Source organism: Castanea sativa, chromosome 6 (assembly GCF_040712315.1).
Source record: "Castanea sativa cultivar Marrone di Chiusa Pesio chromosome 6, ASM4071231v1".
Classification (NCBI taxonomy): Eukaryota; Viridiplantae; Streptophyta; class Magnoliopsida; order Fagales; family Fagaceae; genus Castanea; species Castanea sativa.
Genome location: NC_134018.1, coordinates 9,200,229 through 9,222,534, shown reverse-complemented (window position 1 = coordinate 9,222,534; position 22,306 = coordinate 9,200,229). Strand labels below are relative to the sequence as shown.

The 22,306-nt window shown below is 34.2% G+C and overlaps 1 protein-coding gene across 6 annotated transcripts; it reads right to left on the bottom strand.

The window, feature by feature from the left end:
- Positions 1 to 742: 742 nt before the first annotated feature.
- On the bottom strand, positions 743 to 21,484 carry LOC142641171 (uncharacterized). Of its 6 annotated transcripts, none has more exons than XM_075815570.1 (24): positions 21,300 to 21,482; positions 19,800 to 20,006; positions 18,327 to 18,357; positions 17,700 to 17,884; positions 16,274 to 16,433; positions 14,391 to 14,487; positions 13,771 to 13,940; positions 12,850 to 13,013; positions 12,349 to 12,537; positions 12,118 to 12,207; positions 11,587 to 11,667; positions 10,462 to 10,605; positions 10,078 to 10,160; positions 8,630 to 8,768; positions 8,436 to 8,519; positions 5,608 to 5,769; positions 5,442 to 5,529; positions 4,465 to 4,542; positions 3,401 to 3,467; positions 3,185 to 3,284; positions 1,847 to 1,963; positions 1,716 to 1,772; positions 1,174 to 1,336; positions 743 to 1,076 (listed from the first exon to the last, which is right to left on the bottom strand). In XM_075815570.1, the coding sequence occupies exons 1-23, from the start codon at positions 21,408 to 21,410 to the stop codon at positions 1,187 to 1,189; spliced, it is 2,754 nt and encodes a 917-aa protein (XP_075671685.1). In that variant the 5' UTR covers positions 21,411 to 21,482; the 3' UTR covers positions 743 to 1,076; positions 1,174 to 1,186. The 6 variants fall into 6 exon arrangements, 5 of the variants coding, with proteins under 5 accessions (XP_075671685.1, XP_075671684.1, XP_075671688.1 ...); XM_075815573.1 differs by adding an exon at positions 2,872 to 2,954 and having other exon boundaries at positions 932 to 1,336; positions 21,300 to 21,483; XM_075815571.1 differs by having other exon boundaries at positions 932 to 1,096.
- Positions 21,485 to 22,306: the final 822 nt, after the last annotated feature.

The window sequence follows — 22,306 nt, the reverse complement described above, 5'->3', positions numbered from 1 at the left end:
GTAGGATGAGGAATAAAGGCTAAAATTCAAGTCTTTAAGAGAGAATTTAACACATATACATTTAGATTTAATATTTAGATTAGATTAAATTAAGATTTCCATCTCACATAAAAAAAAAAATACATAATTCCCAAAAATGTTTCCTTTAAAAAAGTATATATGGGCTCTGTCGGGTTTGGACTTCGGCCTTCTTTTGAAATTAATCTTTTGATACGGCTATAGATTTGAAAAAAGTGTCATCAACAAACTTTGTGTATTAATTAATTGTGTCAAATCATTAGCTTATATTGCATAAATAGACGTGTGTGCAAATGGGATTGGGAAAACTTTTCAGTCTCATGAAGGAATATGAAGAGATGGTGGTGAATAAGGAGAAAGACTTGGCTGGGGAACTTGGTGGAGGGAGAAAATGAAAGTGGAGGAAAAACAAAATAAAAAGAGAAAAGAAAAAGAAAACCAAATAAAAAGATAAAAGAAAAAGAAAACCAAATAAAAAGAGAAATGCTATCTAAGCTTATGAGGTGGAAATTCTATTCCCACTAATAAGTTGCTGAGATGGTCATTTTAAATTATTTTTTACCTTTAATTGGTCACTTACTATGACACTTAAAGCAATCTATTTAACACACCATTATTTGACATATCTGTAAGTTTTGAATAAGTTTTTACTTTAATTTAATTGATCACTTACTATGACACTTAATCTATTTAACACACCATATTTCTATTTGACATATCTGAAAGAGACACCAAAAAAAAGATAAGATAAATGATTGTAGCTATGTTCAATTATTTGTGAAATATCATGTAAAAGTAGTTAGATGGAAATAAGAGAACCATGCCCAGTTAGTATCTCCTGTACAACGAAAACGAATACTATACTCATCTAAACTATAAAATCTAGCTAATTTCCTTTGCAAGGCTTCAAAACTCTCCAAAGAACTGTCTCTGCTTCTTCCAAGAGCCCAAATCATTATTAAATCCAATAGCATCTACAATTGTGTTGATCCCCCATTTTCCATGAAGGCATATATCTTCTATGAACAAAATATACATTTTCTTACAAACTTTATACCCTGTGAAAAGACTGAGAGTACTGTCACAATCAAAGAATTATTATGAATTAGAATGAACATTTCCAAGGTGGACTTCCAATTTAACAAATCATAATACCTTTATCTATCATTCAGACCGTAATGGATGGTGACACCATGGGCTTCGGCAAGTTTATGTCTAAAAGTGTAATGGTTGACTGCAGATATTTGTCACTGGTGCTCAAACACAACCTGGCAGTTTCTATGAGTTTGGAGCAGACTTGGGATATTTCATTGCTTAACTGCCACACACAGAGAGAGAGAGAGAGAGAGAGAGAGAGAGAGAGAGAGAGAGCCATGAGGAAGAAAAACGAACATAAAAAATAAAAATAAAGAAAGTATACATCGCAGGGCAATGCACAGTACAGCAGGGCAAAGCTGTGAGAGAGAGTATTGCAGGACAAGCAGAGCAACCAAGGTTTATCAGATTCATGAGAAAGGAAACCAACATTTTTGTATGTTTATTTAATTGCTTGAAAGTGGATTGCCTCTGGACAAGCCTGCCTAAGAACCATCATGGGAAACCTACTCACAGATCACTTGCTTTGTCATGTACCATTCCTTTTGACGATTGATTTACTAAAATTGATAGCTAGTCAAAAAGATGACAGAGGAGCTTACCATGAAAGACGATGCAATGCAATTGCAAGCTTCAAGTGCCATGCTTCCACGAGCCGCCTTATTCAGCATCATACATCAGTAAAATCTAAAATTGTCAATTTATACAATAATATAGTGAAAGGCACAGTTACCTGCGAGGGCTCTTGCTGAACGGTATCAACCAGGTTCTGAAGAACATACTCAGCAAAGGACACAAGTTCACGTAAGTAAGATGAATCACCAAAAAATAATAGGTCATTTCCAGGAATCTGGGAGGAAAAAGAAAGAATCTGTTAGGAGACATGAGATATAACAACACAACTAGGCTTTTTCTTTACAATGATTACTTCACCCCGTTCATGCAAATTCCAAAGACTCTTCATGGACTACATGTTAGTATTTGACAAGGAGCAAAATTTAAAATTCATGTATGAGTCAGCTAAATTTAAATTGTATATGCATATTAAGTAGTGGCTGTAGATACACGAAATTTCCTGATTTGTGAGATGCAAAATAGAGAAAAAAATATGCGTCAAAGCAAACAATCACACAAGACAATATTTACGTGGTTCAGCAATTTGCCTACATCCATGGAATTGCAGGGATTTCACTGTTCACTGAGAAAAAATACAAGATGCAGCAATATAGTTTTCTCTCTCACAACAACACACCAAACCCTAATCTCCAAACAACAATTTTTCTATCCTGCGCACAGAATTCACCAATTGGCTAAAATGGGCCAAAATTTTTCCCAGGGGCCCCAAGGAAGCTTGTCCATGAGCACTCCGGCTTGGGCTGGCCCAAGCCTTTGTTCCATGGACTAAGCCTCTAGAAAAAATCTCATAAACCGTAGCACTTTTATATTGGGTCGGGTCATAATCTGGATCAAACACAATTAGGCTTCACAAGACCCAACTGTGGCCTTATGGAATAAAACAAAATCAAATCCTTAATCATTTTTAATTTAACTAATATTTGTTTATCTTTTTTTGGCTCTTTTTTAAACCGTCAATACTAAAAAGGTTTTTTTTAAAAATCAAATTAAATGATGTCAATGAAGACAAAACGTAATAATAGAAAAATATCTTTGCAAATGTGCGTTCATCCTTTTTTTTTTTTCCTGGTTTGGTAATTAATTAATGCACCAGGTGGGATTTGCACCCACAACCTCGCTCACCTCTCCAAACTTATGCTGAATTGAAGAGCCATAAGGCCCAAAGGCCATTGGCGAGAGTCTATACCATGCCAGTAAGCAAATCCCTGCGAAACTTAATGAAACTAACATATTTACAAAAGATGACACCAGCATAAGCAAAAACTATGAAGACATGAGATCTTCTTCCATTTTGATAATAAGGAAATTCAAATCCACGCATTTCAAAACTTTTTGAACCATATTTTCAGTATTCTGACCATGTTTTAAAAGTCTGAAAGTTTGGATTTCTCAAATTGTAAAATTAACACATTCAAAAAGAAGAGTGTAGATATACCTCTCCATGATCTGCATGGTATGGGAGCTTATTTTGAGATAGTGTAGCTGTCAATGTAAGAATTGTACAAAAAACTCTTGTCCTCATTCTTGGTGTCATCCTGCAGTGACATTTTCAACTATCAAACTAAGACCTACGGCCATAACAAAGAGACGGAAAAGAAAAGAAGAGAAAATGGAGCAATGTTGTTGACATAATATGCAATGGAAGGCTTACCAAGATCTGGAATTAACAAAAGATAGTATGTTATTTGGGAAGTAGGTGACTCCTTGCTCAGAATTTCCTTCAGATGGAACATATGAAGTGAGGGAAAAAAAGTGTATGAAGGATATCTCAAACTGCGATCTTGGAAAACACACAGATTGCACTAGTTGTAACACAACGTCACGTCAACAGAAAATTTCCCAAATATACGATTGTTTAGCTCATTTTAGAAAACCCCTTTCTTAAGTGAAAGCCCTGTCTTTGAAGCATCAAGAAAACCCTTTTTTTTTTCTTTTTTAATTTTTAAGTAGCATTAAGAGAACTCTGTATCAAACTATCAATACTTTTGCCAAAAATATTACTGAGAGGAAAAAAAATGCATTAAGACAACTCTGTGCATCAATGTAGTTTATTGTTTGTCTTTCTATATATCTGAATTTATAGAGCTACCTCAATAGGTGTTCATATATCATCTTAAGAGTGTATATACCAAAACTCAGTTAGATTGACTAGAATAACACAATCACTTGCATTTTCAGCATCCTAACTTACTTTTTTTGTTCAAATTGATACCATCCATAACTGCCAATAACGAATCACCAACTTTATAAATTCAAGTACTCTTTCTTGATGTTTATTTCAGAAATAAGTCTATCACTCAGCGTAAAAGTCCTTAAATCTTATTTACTTTGGATTGTTTTTCCCTTGGGGTGGCAAACGGAGGTGAGGGACCTTATGTAGAATACGCTAAACCTAAAGCCTTTTACCATGAAAAAGAAAGAAAAAATAAAAAAGCTCATCAGTGTTCCTGATCATTCAAAATGAGATTAGATTTGGCTAATAATCTGAAAATGAGTTTCCATTTTTCATTCTTTTTAAGAAATTTTTATTTTCACAAGCATTGTAAGAAAACTAAAAATTAAGAAAGATTCCACTCTCAGATAAGATCTAGCCTTAGAGATCGGAAAATGGCCAAAAGAAAACCATTCAAGTAAACATGCAACTTAAGCTAAACTTATCCATATGCTAAACAGATTTTGGATATAAGATGAGGATTAAAAAGAAGAATTAATCACCTGGAACCATAACCAAATGGCTGCATAACTTTTGAATTGCAGAGAGTATGCCTTCAATATCAATTGATGTCCGGGACCCTACAGATGCAATTAATCCAACTGAGCAACGAATTTAATTTGGAAATGTTCATCTTTGATATATTTACAACCAAAATGACCATTATATCATCAGTAAATAAAGAAATATAAAATTTATGAGCAATCGTAAACAAACAAAAACACATAAAAAATTAGCAAGTTGGAAGATTAAGAAAGGAAATCTTTAAAGAAAAAATGTATAAAACACATTGGCAATGGGTACTATTTGTCTGAGATTCCATGTAATCTTTTGTACTAATTTTGAGCTCTAAAGTGCATCTTCCTAGTAAAGAAAACAGGAACAATAAAGCAACAGAAAAAAAATAATTCCTGAAAGATGTTCACACACACACACTTGAACATGTATGCATATAAATATGTACATAGGTATGTATTCAAGAACCATGTCTCATTGCAGAGCTTTGTTCATTTCAATAGTTAATTAATGTTCACACATATTTGTGTAAATATTTGTAATACTACTTACTACAATGTCACATACTTCTGTATATTTGTTTTTATCTATGTGCTAATGTAGCTTGATATGTATAAAAATATACTCTCAGCTTGCTTAGAGCAAGAGAAAGAAAAATCAGCTACCAAAGTGCCAAGGACCTTCCAGAATAGGTGCAACATCTGCTATTCATTTAGATAGATTAAGACACTAAATTTGTGGTCATTACATTAGACCCCCACACACAAAACAACGTTAATTTTTTATTGCAAATATTTCTGTTAGATGTTAAGGAAAAAGTAGGAAAAAAATGAGGGGGGGTGGTGGGTGGAATGGCCTTATAGGCCCTACGTTAAAGGAGGGAGGTCATCCTTGGTTTTCACACATAACAAATGCTATTGAAGATCTACTTATGCAAAGCTTCACAAAATAGAGATGAACTAACCATCCATCAAGTCTAAACTTAGCAAACAGTTGATTGCGGAATCTATCAGTCCATCTGAATGAGAGACTAAACCACATAACAAGGCAACCTGAAACGTTGAAGTGAATAAGTATCAATATTCAGATTAGTTTCAATAACTTAATCACGTCAAAGGAAGAAAAATTACCTCAGCAGTCTCAAGATAAAGATATAACTGTTTAACCCAAGCTGAAATAGAAGGCAATGTGACTTCACTAAATGCTATGCAAGATTTGACAAAACTAAGATGTTTTTTTGCATCTTTCAAAGCCTTAATCGCTAAACAATTGCTGGAGTGAACAAGGGTTTCCTGCCAGAAAATTGAAGTGCTGAATCAGTGTGAGCATATTGAAAACAAATATGATCATTTACTTCTTCTTCTTCTTTTTTTGATAAGAAAATATGATCATTTATCGTTACTATAAAGTGTTAAATGGACATTCTAGTAACTGTTTCCTTCTTGAATGCAAAACCTGAAATGGTGCTAAGACAGGCATTTGAACAAACCATATTGGGGGGAAAAAAACCTTAAGTCTACATGAGTTCATTTTCTTTTTCTTTTTTTACTTCCCTTTTTCTTATTCTTCTAAGGAAACTATAGCTCTTTCTGAAGTTGGTTTATTTTTCCTTATGAAACATTGAATACTTTTTAAGTGTGAGCATATTGAAAACAAATATGATCATTTATCATTAGTATGAAATGTTAAATGGACATTCTAGTAACTGTTTCCTTCTTGAATGCAAAACCTGAAATGGTGCTAAGACAGGCATTTGAACAAGACATATTGGGGGGAAAAAACCTTAAGTCTACATGAGTTCATTTTTTTTTTTCCTTCCCTTTTTCTTATTCTTCTAAGCAAATTATAGCTCTTTCTGAAGTTGGTTTATTTTGCCTTATGAAACATTCAATACTTACATGCCATTTTATCCTAATAAATAAGATTGGATGCCCCAAAGGAACCAAGCTGTACCTCCTCGCTTGACTAAATGAATAAGACCAAATTCTCTGGGTGTAGCATGCTAAGTTGCACAGACACGGACACGGACATGGGTACAGATACGACACGAGTCCGGATACAGGGGTACAACAATTTTTGAAAAATAAGGGTACGACATGGCGTGGGTACGGCAATTAAATAATTAATTAAATTTTATATTTAGGCATATTCTTTAATATTTTGACATAAAATACATTTATGTCTTGAATTTAAATTATGTAAGACTACGAATAAGTAAACTAACATCCAAAGTACTACAATAATACATATAAAATGTTTAGAGTACAAACCAAAAGTTTAAATAATGTGGTAGGCTACATTCAACATCAAACTAAAAACATAAAAGGAAAACAAGCTTTAAACTTTCAGGATTACCATAGAACAACAAGTTCAACATCAAACTAAAAAAATAAAAGGAAAACAAGTTTTAAACTTTCAAGATTATCACAAAACAACAACATCATCGTCATCAACATAGTCATCATTCCAAGGGAGTTAATACCGTACCGGTGGTAGTTTTGTTTTGGTCAGAGGTAAGAAATATTTCGATACCAGTTAATACCGGTGTACCATTTCGGAATTACCGCTAATTTTATATAAAATTGCAAGTCTATGTCTAATTGAATATAGATGCCTAATTTATTCAATTAACCAATGAGGGGATATATGTTTATTTTTAAAAAGTTAATAAGTTACATGTAGTTATATACATTTAAAAAAGAAAAAGAAAGAATTAAATGTAGTTAGACAATTAAAATAAAAAGAAAAATGAATTTTAAAAGAAAGCCTTTAGTTGAAGTGTTGAACACGTGAGTGTGACTTTTACTGGCTATTGATTGATGTGATAAAAGAGAGTTTGAATAGTTAAAAAGTTACATTCAAATTTTCACTATTTGTTCAACTTTCACAGTTCAAACCCATGTCAATTCCTTAAAAAGTGTGTCAATTAGTAAAAAACTATTCAACTCTCATGGGGTAGGGGCGGATAAAACAAGAGAAAGGAAGATAAAGAGAAAACTAAAAAAGGAAGAGAAGAAGATGAAGCTAAATAAGAAGAGAACGAAGCAGCAGTAGCAGCAACGTGAGGCTGAGAAGAAAAAGCAGAGAACTCTGAGATCAGCATTGTGTCGGTGACCGGATCTGCGGTGGCAAGCAATGACAAGGTTTTTACTTCTTTTTTTTTTTTTTTTACCGGCGGGTTCAGATTTACCATCCGAAATCTGGAATTTTCTCCAGTATAACCGAAATAACTCCAGTACGGCCGGTAAAGAAACCGACACGCCGTGTCAGAGAAGCAAAAAAGATAAAGAAAAATAAAAGACACCACTCGGACACCAGAGTCCGGCGAGTCTTACCAGTACTTTGCCAAAAATGGCTTGTTGGTGCAACCTAGGTAGCTTGTACCCCTGCAACCCTTACAGGTAGCAAGTAGCAACCAGTTTGTCTTAACCCCTGCATACATTGAACCCTTCTCTTGAACAAGAAAGCATGAGCTATTGGGTTGTGTTATCTTATTATCTACATAAAAGAATTTATACAAAGCAATCCTTTTTTCCTTTTTTTAACTTCTAACTTCTAACTTGCCCTAAAAATATGGGCATGAAAGTTTTTGAGTACCAGAATATCCTCAAGAATCCTTCTACCTCAACTGAGTTGATGCTATTTCTTTTCTGAACCACATAATTTGCCAGACAACAACTGGACTGCGTAATGTTTGGATGGCTTCATATATAGATTCAGTGTTTGAGTATAATCCTATAAATTAAAACTGCATAATGTACAAAAATTCAGAAAGATGAGCTTCGCAAGGGAAGCAAGTAATGCCATGTTATCAGAAAGCATAATGCAGATACATAAATAAGATTTTTTTTTCTTAAATTTTCTATTCAACAAATATCACAATGTCAAAGACCATAAGATTAAAAATAGATACAGTGCTCATCCATGTTTCAAGAAAAAGAAAAGAAAAAATTGATACCTTAAGTTCGTTTAAGCTACTAAAAGCTCCACGACATTCAACTAAAAATGCTAAATGGCGTTCCATCTCTGTTCCATAGTCAACCTAACAAATAAAGAGCAGCAACGTTTGTCAATCCAATTATATGAATTGCCACAAAATAGTCAGTATAGCACCTGCTGGGGGCAAATCAGCATGGGCTTGAAATTATTTACCATATGGACGAAACGAGAAATCAACCGTGCTGGCTGGTTATCATCATCTTTCGTATTCAAAAAATCACCATCATCATGTAGAGCTTGTGAAATTTCAAACAGCAGCTGTATGGATGTTGGATCACGTATAGAACTGTTCCTGCTCAATGAAATAAGCATAAAATATAACTGCTACCTGGAAATCAAATCAAATCTTCAAACATACCAAGAATTAGAAAGAAATCCTGGTCATAAAGTAGAAGGAGCCAACTAGATATCTATATTTAGGTACTCACTGGATTTTATCTACCAGATACTAAATACAAATACATCAAATCATGAAACTTGAAGGATTGGTAGTTGGTGTTTCCAGATATATGAACCTGGACTCTCCTGTACATTTACTGTGTACTGAAGTATCTCTTTTTTGCTATAGAAGTTTAATTTATGAAAGAAAAAAAATTCCAGATATGAAACAATAATAAACCTACCCTGACGATGACATTCTAAGTTTAAGTTAAGACATCTATATGTATACAATATTGAAACCCAAAAAGAGAGAGATTCCAACACTACCAGGTTTTTGAAACCCAAATTCTGTCACACAACATTTGGTTCAGATTGTTCTGTAAAGCAGTGCCTCACGTGTTCTAAAAGTTACTTTATGACCTAAAATCATTCAATCGCATTGTGTCATCACTCATCAATCCTTCTTTTCTTTTCTTTTAAGGTAAAGAGCTTCATTGAAAAAAGGAAGAAAAAAATACAAAACCAAAGCACACAGGCAGTGTACTATGGAACCATCAAAATGTCTAAACTAAATTGCAAGCACAAGAATCAAGCAAATCATGCAACAAATTAAAAAATAAAAATAAAATGAATCAATCTCTCATTCCCTTCAAACGGATCATGCTCCAAATTACCACATTTTTGTGTCTATTGAACTTGCTCAACCAGCTAGCTAAAAGCTCCACAACCCCCATGGCATAAACCAATGAACCCCAAATAGTGAAAACATCATAGTCCACATCTCTAGCTACAGGGCAGTGTAGGAGTAAATGAGCAATAGTCTTCCCATTCCCCTTACACATACAACTCAATTTCCATAGTAAGGACCATTAGCATTACTTCAAGGCTGTCTTTGGCTGCATGGAAATATTTAGATGAGGAATTGGGTAGAATTTTACTGCTTATTTATTTATTTATTTATTTTAAATCCCCATGAAGTTTGGCTCCAAATCCATCCATCCCCAGGAGTCACATGCTTTTCAACCTGAGTGCTTGTGAAGACCTTTCTTAACTACCTACCACTATCCACCTAGGGGATAAGACAGGTAGTGGCTGGTCCAGTAGGCAGGCGGAACCAATCCCAGTGAAGGGTAGCATAGGAAAGTGAGGCACATCAACATAAAGATCAGGCTTTAACTAGACAAAGCAGGGTATGAAAACATAGTTGTTGAAAAATGTACCTTGTCGCCATGTTGAGGATATGCATATTGACGATGCTCCGTGAGCTCCCATACATTATGTCTAAGATCTCCAGGAAATGGTTCTACAAAGTAGCATTTACAATTAATCACCCCATTTTTAGTTCACAAAAATGTAAGTGTCTCAAACTACACAACATGAAACAAAAAAGGCAAATAAAATTACTATTCATTTACAATTTTATGAAATATCAACAACAACAACAACAAAGTCTTAGTTCCAAAATTTGGGGTCGGGTATAGATCCTCAACAGATTAGATTGAGTCGGTCACATGAATTCTTTTCCTCAAGAGATTAGATTTTAGACACATACACACATGAAATAAATAAATAAATAAAAGCTACTATGAGAGTAAGAAGAATACCAAGGCAAATACATCCTCTAAGACCTTGAAATGAGTAAGAAGCTTCACCAAGATGGATTGCAAGCTTGCTAATTCATCTTCAGTGACCACTTTATTGTATGCTCTCTTTGAAATACCTCCTAAAATAGTGTTCAGATGGTTATCCTGGCACAAATGAATAGATTCAGAGGATATACAAATGCTCACATCCACGATACTGCAAGCAAGCTTGAAAACAGAACAACTGAAGTTGGAAGGATATCAAATAAAAATATCAATATTGCAGAGAGAGCCGAAACAAAGCTTCATCCTAGAAAACATAGCCTAGCTATTCTTACTGCCTTGGACCCAAAGTTATACCTATGTCATAATAATTCCAACAAAAAAGCCATAGAACTTAGCAAAGTAGAATACTGAGGTTATTCAAATTAGTCACTCTTGTATTAAAAAGGGAAGAGTAAACAAAAGAGCGACATGGGAAGTTCACTTCTTCTCTCTCTCTCTCTCTCTCTCTCTCTCTCTCTCTCTCTCGATAAGCAATAAATTTCATTAAATAGCACAAAAGGGGCGCAACCTTACTACCTTAGTACTTGGGAATCTGGGATGTATATAAGATTAAAAAAGAAAGTAGAATTATCCTTTCAAACATTTAACTTCTTCACAGTTAACTAGTATTAAAACAAGAGAAAGAATAATTAAAAACGGCATGGAAAGTTACAACAGTGGCATTTGATTTTACTTTTTTAGATTGTGCCAGGACTCCGTTGCATTTAAAGATTTATATACAACTAAGTTGCATTTAAAGAATTAATTATTTAGATTGTGCTGGGACTCAGTTGAAATTAAAGAGCATGTTAATTTTACATAGAATTAAGTTCAGTTTACTTCAACTGAGCAATACCGCCAGTGCTGCAATAGCATTGAGGGGAAAAAATAATAAAAGAAGGAAAGAAGGACTCATAATGAGTCAAAGCACCAAACAAATGTTCTAGTTAAGACTTGCATGTAGGAAAGAGTTGCAACAATTTAATGCCACACCAAACAAAGATAGTCTCAAAAGGTGTCACAATAAATACAGTTATTCATAGAACTGAAGTGAAAAATAGAACCAAAGGTGTGACAGTATCAAAGGCCACCCAAACTTACCATCTGATTTTGAAGAACAATATCCACATAAGCATCCACAACCTTCAGGTACTCATCAAGGCTATTCCTTTCACTCATAACCTGATATTGTAGTTATCATTGAAACACAGAGACTCATTCATAAAACAAAGATAAATAAAATATTCCAAAACAGCAAAGCATTGGGAATTTTAGGACCTATAATGTATTTAAATAGCTACAACATCAACCATTACTATTAAATATTATTTCTTCCCTACCATAAATGCAAATAAATAATTGTGTAATCTAAAAAATAGTGAAATTTACATTTCAAAAGGTTACATAAGACGTGACTCATTGATAGAATGCACGCGCATACCACTCCAAAAAAACAATAATGAGTTGAAGAGAGAACCCAAACCTAAGATTACTCTTAACATAACAAAGTAGAGATAGGTTTTATGTAAGAAAACTAACTCTGTTACGAAAACTCATAGAATGTAAAAGGTAAAAAAAATAAAAAACAAAAATGTTGAAATCAAGCAAATAGGCGTAGATTACTCTACAGACCTGAGTAACTTTATCAACCACAGCATGGACAATGTCCCTTCGAGATTTCCTTTCAGAAAGCCTGAATCCAAGTAACCTGTAATTCAAACACTACTCCCACCACAGAATAAATGAATAAATAAACTGCATATCAAATATCAGGATAAATAAATTAATTAATTAATTAATTTACGGCCAAAGTAAAGGAGGCGCCACTTCTTACACAAAGAGTCATTAGCATAAGAACAACACCTGATCAAAGGAATAATCATTGCTGCATTCAATGGTATGAAGGATCTCCACAGCACTTGAAGTGACAACTTCAGCAGGAAGTTCCTTAAGTAGATGATGCAGAACAATTGAGAGGCAAGAGAAACTCCCAAACAGCTCCACTTGATTCATTCCTAGCCCAAGCTCCACAAGCACATTACCTACTTGCCTCTTGCAAAACATACCGTACAAATTTCATCAAATAAGATATTGCAGAAAGCAACTAGTTCATGTCAGAGAACCTACTATTAAGGTTAAGACAACTTCATTAGCGCGCTCTTAGATTACTGGATAGATGTAATGGAAGAAATGACTTCAGAAGAATCAAAATAAGAATTTTGAAAACAATTCTTATAAATCAATATTTTCACTCTTGCATTTTAGGAGTTCAGAAAAAACATATTAACAGTGATATGTAGAACCCTACCATACGCTAGGGTTTGAGACAGGAAGTATGAGTATCACATGAAACTCTGCATATACCTGAGAAGCATCCTTAAATATGCATTTCATAATATACTCAATGGTTGGCTCCATCAGAGTGACAAGCAATCTTCTGTTGTTTATATTTCCTTGTGTTGTTTCCTTAGCTGATATGATCCGCATCACTAGAATCTTGATGTCGTTAACACATTTAACTAGGTATCCTGTCAAATAATTGTCAGACATACAAGTGTAGATAAGAGTTGAAAGAAAAGTGGGGGGGGACATATGAATAGCCTGCTACACATGATCAGCAATGGAACATGTCTCAACAGGATTATCAATTACTCCATGTAGAACACAGCACAAAAATCCAGGTCAAGTCACAGGATTTGGGAACACCTTCAGATTAGCAGGATTCCCTCTATAAAAGTGGGAATCACCTTGGGTTGCACTGGTGCAGCATTTTCTTTAATGAATTTTACACACTAAAAATAGGGCAATCAGAGAAGCCCAATATTCAGTGAAAATAAGAAAAGAATATGTAGTTAGGAAATTATTATATGAATTTCACCAAGAACTGCAGAAAATATTTTCAGAGGGCAGAATTTCCATTCAACCATTAACCAACAAGGATCTTTTCCTAAATGGATATTCTGAGTTAAAAAGTAGGAAGATAAATTTAAAGCTGTATAGCCACCAAAGCAAGTATCAGTTTCAATTCTAGCAATAACTAGATTCAACTCGGTCTTAAGTTGGGTTTTTAACCCACTGTCAGCACATTGCCCAGCCAAATGTCAACAGAAACTAGGATATATGAACCTGGACCACACTGGGCCAAGCCCACTCCATGTTATGCCTTATCCATGGCACATGCTAATAATGTTTGCATACCTGAGCAGGAATGCAACTAATGGACAGTATGTCATTGGTCAGTTATGCATGCATTTTTCTGTATGCATGAAGAATACAAATGTGTACCTATATCATGTGAGGGCAACTTCTGGGCACAGTGGGCCATATACAGACGACAGTAGGCAGATGCCAACGGATCTGCTAACCCTCTTGTCATCATAACCAAACGCTGGACACAGTCTTCAGGTTTGTCAACCAGGAAACGCCAGCAAGGCAATAAAGCCAGCTCTAAATAACTGAAGTCCAACATCAAGTAAACAACCAATTAAAGAAAGAAAAATCTCAGAGAAAGAGAGATTGAGGAGAAAAGACAAAATACATTCTAAAAAGCATTTGCATGAAAAATACAATGAGGCAGATATAGAGAGAAATTCTGCCAAATAATTTTGGAAGTCTATTGGAACAATCACATATCAAGAAATTGGGCCACTGTGTGCTGCTCCTGTATGCATATGGGTTATTTTCATAATTATTAGTGATTGAAATAAATTGCCAACCAGAAACAAACATAACACTTTCTTTAACAAAACATAGGAACCAGGGGGAAGGTAGAAAAGCATAGGCAAAAAAAAAAACCACAGCAAATGACGAGCAAGAGAAGTAGAAGAGATTACAACTTGACATGACTAGCATCAGTCAATACTACAAGGATGCTAAATAAAGAGACTAAGAAAAGAGGACTTCACATGCGTGGAAGAAGCTCCCGGATGGAACCAATTTTGCAGAACCAATTATTGCAAGTTTCTTTGGCATCAGAGCAAATGTCACTTGCTTGAAAGTTATCTGCCATAGATCAAAAAATAAAATAAAAATTCAGGAAAAACTATCAACCCACTACCAAAAAAATAAAACTAACAATGTTGTGTTGCGTAGACCTAACTTGTTGAAGAAGGATTACATAAAATATTCAGCAACAAGTAAGTAGGGGGAAAAAAGCAAAGAAGGGCAGAAAAGGGAGAGCCACAACTAAGTTTGAATTATCAAAGGCCTTGAAGATCTGTTGCTCTGTTCTAGATGCTACCAGTACAAAAAAACACCACGCAACAGGCTCTTCATTCATTCATTCTTTACAACATGGCAGTTTATCATGCCTTTCAATCAAGTTGACATACAGTAATAAGATTTGAGAAAATATCAGCAATAAATTCTTAAAACCATGCAAGAATGATATGAACAGAGAGATCATTACATGTTATTATCCCAAAGATTACCCAGATATGCATAGAACACTTCAAGGCTTCTTACATCAATCATTCGCACTCAAAGAGTAGTCTCAAGAAAATAGAACTAATGTTTCTCCTAGAAATCCATCTAGAATTTAGATTCAACTCATAGAAATTGACACTCAAATTGAACTTGACCCATTTTCTTCCATGTGAAAAAAATGATTAAAGAAGAAAATTGTTTTTTCTTCTTTATCATTGTTTTTTCAGAGAAGTAGTGATTTTATTAGAAATTAATAGTACAATATGTACATGGAAATGACACTGAGACCCCTGAGTTTAGAAGTTCAATGAATGCCAACAAATTTGAAAAAAAGAAAGAAATTGTTGCTACCACTTAATCCAAATGCATCACACATATAAAGGAATAACCTTTTCTATCTCGCCATTACAGTCCTCCAAACTGTCGTATCCAGCATGCCAATAATTCAACTACTGTTCCAGGTATAGTCCACATATCACTGAACAAGCAGATCATAAAAAACCGAAGGACCTTTGCTATATTACAGTCAATTAAGATGGTATGTTGTCTCCCTGCTAATCTTACACATGCAACACGAATCAACCACAACAATCCTTGTTTTTCTAAGATTCTCCGTCATTAATCTTCTCCAATGCAACAGTCCAAGTAAAGAAAGCTACTCTTGACAGAGCTTTGACCTTCCAAATGCCTTCCAAGGAAGAAAGACACTTCTATTTGACCTCAAGGCCAACTTCAAAACCATGATTTCTGGAATGTGACCATATCAATCTATGCTCACCAACCCAACACATAAAAGTGGAACATAAAAAGTCAAAAAAATAAGACCACAAACTCTAATTCCTGGTCCTGAACCGCCCTAGTAATGTGTGGAGCCCATGATAATTACCATGAGACTGTTCAAACTTTAAAGTATTAAGGAGCAATTTTTAGCCTAATACTGAACCACCCTAAGAATGTGAGTGGTTTACCAAACACAATCTGCTTTTAAAAGACTCCACTTTGTCACCAGATAGCTGGAGCTTAAGATGCCCCAGGCAAACCCTTTAAACGTGAGATCCATACTAAACCAATTCTATAAAGACTAAGTTTCACAACCTATGCAAATTCTAGATGGTTCACACAAATTCCAACAAGTTTTCATCATAAGCAGTCACATTAGCTGACTGAAAACAATGGCTAAGGAGAACATCAGGTTTCCATTTCAATGGCCACCTCAGTTCAGATCTCATAATTCTGTTCCAACTGAGACATGCTATTTACACATGTCCTGCCTTAATATTTCCAATTCTTTAGATGCATAAATCCCATTGCATTACTATAAAGAAAAAGAAGAGAGAGAGAGAGATACAAAATGATGAAAGACCTGGTAAGGAGCAGAGTCTGGTTCCATCTTCAGCAAATTCAGCTTTCCAAATTATTCGCTCCCATACCATATCCCCAAGCATATCCATTATATCCATAGCAAGAACAAAAAGCGTAGGATAAAATTGTAAAATTGATGTATCCATCAAAAGCCTAGCAACCTGCAGAAAGAAGGAATGTGATATCACTTGATGACATATCATTTATTTTTTATTTCGCTCTCCTTTGGTAATGTAAGGAAAAAGATATTCACTTAATAGGTAACAATGGGTAGGACAAGTCTAATCATAGTTGAGGCTCCTTGTAGTTGTTTATAAGCCCAAATCGACTCAGTATATGCCCATTGCAAGACTCAACACACATTCACACAACACACACTCAACTAACTCAATTTTAAATTGAGGCATCACAATCTCCCCCACGTTGTGGAATGTCTTCAAGCCCACACGAGGTTACCATGTTGGCTCTGATACCATTTGTAACAACGCAAGCAAAAATGCTTACATTTGTGTTATACCCAAATGGACTATAGTAGTCATAGTTGAAACTCTTTGTAGTTGTATATAAAGACTAAATTGACCCAATATATGCTCAATACACACCCACAACACACACACTCAAATAGTAATCAATATGAGGCACTGTATGGGATAAGATCCTTACAGGTGATAATTTGAAGGGTAGAGAGATGGTTTTTGTTGACTGATGCATTATGTGCTGTTGTAATGGGGAGACGGTGGATCATCTGCTACTTCATTGTGGTAAGGCTTATAGGTTGTGGAGTTTGGTGTTTAGATCTTTTGGGATTTCTTGGGTCTTGCCAAGAACGGTTGCAAATACTCTCTTTGAGTGGTGGAATTGGCTTGGAAAACATTTGTCTAGCATTTGGAATTTAGTTCCTTTGTACTTAATGTGGTGAATTTGGAGGGAGCGAAATTGGAGAACGTTTGAGGATATGGAAAGTATGGATGATCAGCTATTGGACTCTTTCAGTGGCTCTCTATTTGACTGGTCTAAGGCTTGGAGACTCACCTCTAGTGACTCTATCCCTATGTTCATTAGCACTCTCCTTTGTAATTAGTATCTTTTCTTTCCTTTTTCTTTCTTCATCTTTTCTCTCTGTAATTTTCTCTCTGTCTTATGTTTTTTTGCATAAGGTAGTGTTCTTAAATATATATCCTTTTTACTGATCCAAAAAAAAAAAAAAAACTCAGCCAAAGTGAGAATGAAGCATGGCTAAATTAACTTCAACTGTTTCTTAGTGAATAAATAATATGCCACTGCTACAGATTTCTTGATAAATTTATTAAAGAAGAAGAGATATATAACAAAAAGATGCTTGATCATTCCCACAAATTCTCAGTAATCAAAAAAGGCATCAAAAAAATTATATATACAAAAAGTTGACCATATCATATTAAACTCACCTTTATAGATAATTTTAAAGATGTTACACGGTCATTAGCACGCCAAGAATGATTAATTTCATCTTTGAGCTCATGCAATCGAGAAACATACTCTTGCCGAGTGATGACCTTGACACCCTCTTCAGCATATTTTTCCGGATCTTCTAGTTCCTCTAGATGCATACTTGTTGAAGATTTATCATATGCTGCAAATTGGCATCATCACAAAACTGCAATTAAAAGTAATATGGTTGCTCCTGACAGAAATTTAAGCAATTCGAACTAAAATAAACAAAGCATTCTTGCCATTGATAAAACTTGATATATTTTGAATTACTATTTGTTCCAAAAGGTTAAGCTGTTTGGAAACGGTGAATTTAATCTTTCAACCATAATTCTAAAACTCCCCCACATGTGTGAGTCTAAAGTCCCCCTTAATAAGTGGAGCCTAAAACTTGGGAGTTTTAACATTTTAAATAGGAGGAAAAGTGCAGATATGGATCAAAGTCAAGACCTGCTGCTCTAATACCATGATAATTTACCAATTCCCCCAAAAGTTAAGTTGTTTAGAAATAGTAAATTTAATCATTTAACCATAATTCTAACAATATCAACTAAAGAAAAACAAAGGAGAGCAAGCCACCATACCCTTCGCACCTTTCACTATCACATTGGATATCTGTAAATAAATTTAAAAGGGGGAAAATGTTAAGTCTTAGAAGAAGAAAATTTGAAGAGAAAAAGAGCAGCTCTACTTCAAAATCTAATAACTACACACACACAGAGGTATAGGTCCAAATTTAAATTACCAAAACCTTTGTTAATGTTACACCATTTAATAACTTCTTCTTTTTTTTTTTTTTTGACAAATCTACTGTTAGACTACATTGTCTCCTTATATCCTCCCTCCATGCTTGCAAACTATCAATATGATCAAAGATCAATAACTATCTAATCTATAAAAAATTTACATTTCAATTTTTTTTTAATTATATAATAAAATGAGTGTATGGATTGGTAATACAGATTTTGCATGTATATTAAGAACAAAGAAAACAGTAACCCATGATGAGTTTTCAATATATTTGTCCAAGAAAAAGTTATTAAATGATGCAACAGAAATAAAGAGTTACACCAAGTGTAACTTGATCTTGACCCATATAGATATCCTTCTCAACCCTATAATGCAGGTGATGAAACTGTTTGGGACAACCATATGTGTTCCCTACTTCACCACAACATTTTCAAGTTGTAGTTTTCCTAACATATTCTAGCTAAAAATTTTGATTCAATAATGCTAGGAAGATCATGCTTAACTAGGAAGCCATAAAAGAAAGTATTATAATGATTGATGGTCAACTCATTAATATTAAAACTAGATGAACTGAACCATTACAGCCTAACAAAGACCGGAAACTTGAATTCAGGTAAACTCTTTAACATTAGCCTTTTTGGAACTACGAAAAAAAAGTAACATCTGAGTGCATTGTCTCCATGCATCAACAATTTTTTTTATAAGTAGTCTCCCATGCATCAACAATGCTTCAAACATTTCAGGATTCTATTTAAATTTATGCTAGAAATGACTAGAAGGAGAAACCAACATCTAGACCATCATTATGAGCAGCCATTTTAATATAATCCAAATCTTTTGATGAGTAGTAATAAATTTAAATGCACTCCTTTAACCAAAGAATAATATTTAGTAATGTGTTACCTCAGCACTATAGTAGTCTTTATAAATTCTAGCATAAAACATCAAATGATTAAAAAATAAATAAATAAAGCCTTATGGCAACAAAACGTGACTATAACTTTATTTTTATAGGTAAAACGTGACTATAACTTTATATACCTCAGTATCGTTAATGGTTCTGAAACTTAAATTGGCCAGTAATAAATTGAGTAACTTTCATCAGAGAAACCATAATCAAGCAATATTTTATAATGAAAATTGTACAAAGTTAAAATTGATGATGTAGACGTCAGTGCACCACCAAAACACAAGTATGCAAGGCTTAAAAACACTTGACATGTCCTCGGTCTTCAGCAAAAACTACAAGACATATAAGTATCAACTAGGAAGTTGAAATTTCCAAGGGAAATTATTCATATACTTACTGAAGAAATTGAAACCATTTTGGAGACAGGAAATCTCTGCATTAAGAATCTCTTGAAAGACATCCATTCCTTTGTCGGGAGTTGAGTAGAAGTTTCACTAGAAGTATTTTCATGATCTTGAAAATCATCTTTAGAAACTGTCGCATTATTATCTGATCTCCTCAGTGGGTCAAAAAAGTCATTGTTTCCATGATCCACAACATCAACCTATTACAAGACATAATTGAACTTTGTCAAGAGAAAATTACACTTTGTTGACCAAACTCAATCCACAAATCAATACATTTATACCATGATGATGCATTGAATGTAACACCTCAAAATTCACCTAAAGATCAGAAAAGACAGGCATGCAATACATAAATAAATACACATACATACATACATACATACACCTCACATATTCCAACACAACAGACAAACATAAACAGGCACGCACGCATGAGCACACACAAACATGTGAGCGTATGCATAAATAGGCACCAGCACACATGTTTGGGCATGTGTACACCTATGTACATATCTCAAATATTCCAACACAACTGCAATGCATCTCATGGCTTCGTTTAAAAGGGTTGAATCCAGCTCCCACTTTTGCAAGGCTTGGGAGAGGTGATTGGTAGGTAGTCTTAGCACACACGCACACACACACAAACAAACATGTGAGTGCATGCATAAATAGGCACCTACGCGCATGTGTGGGCACATGTGCACATATATACATATATCTCAAATATCCAACACAATTGCAATGCATCTTTTTGCTTAGTCCAAAAAGATTGTATCTAGCTCCCAATTCTATAGGGTCTGGGAGAGATGATTGGTAGGTAGCCTTAGCACGTATGCATGCACACAAACAAAAATGTGAGCGCATACATAAATAGGCACCCACGCACATGCATGGGTACAAGTGCACATATATACATATATCTCAAATATTCCAACACAACTGCAATGCATCTCATAGCTTAGTCTAAAAAGGTTGTGTACCCATCTCCCACTTTTGCTGGGTTTGGGAGCGGTGATTAGTAGGCAGTCTTACTGTAACCCCCCAAACTCATGGCTTAGTCTATAGAATGCATATTAAACAGTACCACATCCATGTCCCATTTGGTGCAATTGCATACTCTTGATTTAACAATTTCACCACCTAGCCATAGCCAATTTAAAAAAATAATAATATTACATGGTTTAATATCAATTTTGTTATGTATCATTAAGTAGCACGTATATAATTGTAATTAACGAAAAATAATGTATGCTCTGTTTGGTTGCTGAGAAATTTATTCATGAGAAAACGAAATAATGGTCAGAATCTGGCGCCAAAATACTAAGCCAATTGGGCGTACTGGCTGCAGAGATTAAATTAATCTAAATTTGAAAATTTCGGTTGCAACAGTTTTTTTTTTTTTTTGTTTCCCCTAGATTTTCTTAGCATCCAAACAAGTGCTTAAGGTCAACAAAAAAGAAACGGAAAATTTGAGAGACAGTGAGTTGGACCTGGCTAAGGAGAGGTGAGGATGGAGCGGAGAGAGGATGGTTTTGGGCGCGTAGGCGAGGGAGCGCGTGGGATTGTCGTTCGGCAATGTAATTGCGAGGTCTGAACTCCATGGATGTAAAAAGCCTGTGATTTTTTCAGTGGAAAAGATGGAGATCCCAAAGGAGGTTTTGGCAAGAAGTACAAAAGAAACAATATATTGCATGTGAGTAGAAGGAGACGCGTATTCAATTCACGTTTTAGATGATAAAGAAATATGAACCCGGGAAGTGAATTTAAGTTTTCTGATTCTCGTGAATTTATTTATTATGATATTGTTAAAAATTAGTAAGCTCTATATAAATAAATTGAAAATGACTTTAGGTTGCATTTTGATACTTGAATTTGAATTTGAATTTAAATTTGAATTTTAAAGTGATGAATTTGAAATGTTTTAATTTGAAATCCATAAATATTTAAGTACTAGCATTATGTTAGTGTGATGTACAGCTTAATCAAAATTCATATGTAAATAATTTTTTTATTAATTTACTTAAAATAAATAATAAAAATAAATGAATGTCTATTTTTAAATTACATAATGAATGCATGTTGTGTGAAAATAAGGTATCATAAAATGCATATATATATATATATATAAAATGATTTTTTTTATATACAAAATAATTTTCAATAATACATTGAACTTTAAGCTCAATTAATCGCATATATTTAAATGAAAAACCCTTGAATTTAATAGTTAAAAACTATCCAAACAATAATTAAATCATGTTTAAGTGAAAACCTCAATTCAATAATTAAGAACAATCTAAATTATTAAATATTTAAAAATTTGAAATAAGAAAGACTCATATGAGAATTTAATTTTTTGTCATTGAAAGTATGGAAGAAGCCACTGAAACTTGAGTGAGTTTCACCCTACCAAGTTTAAGTCAAGTACATTGCACGCTACATGTGTGTGTATATGTATGAAAACTAATCTGAATTTAACATTTATTGTAGAAAAGAT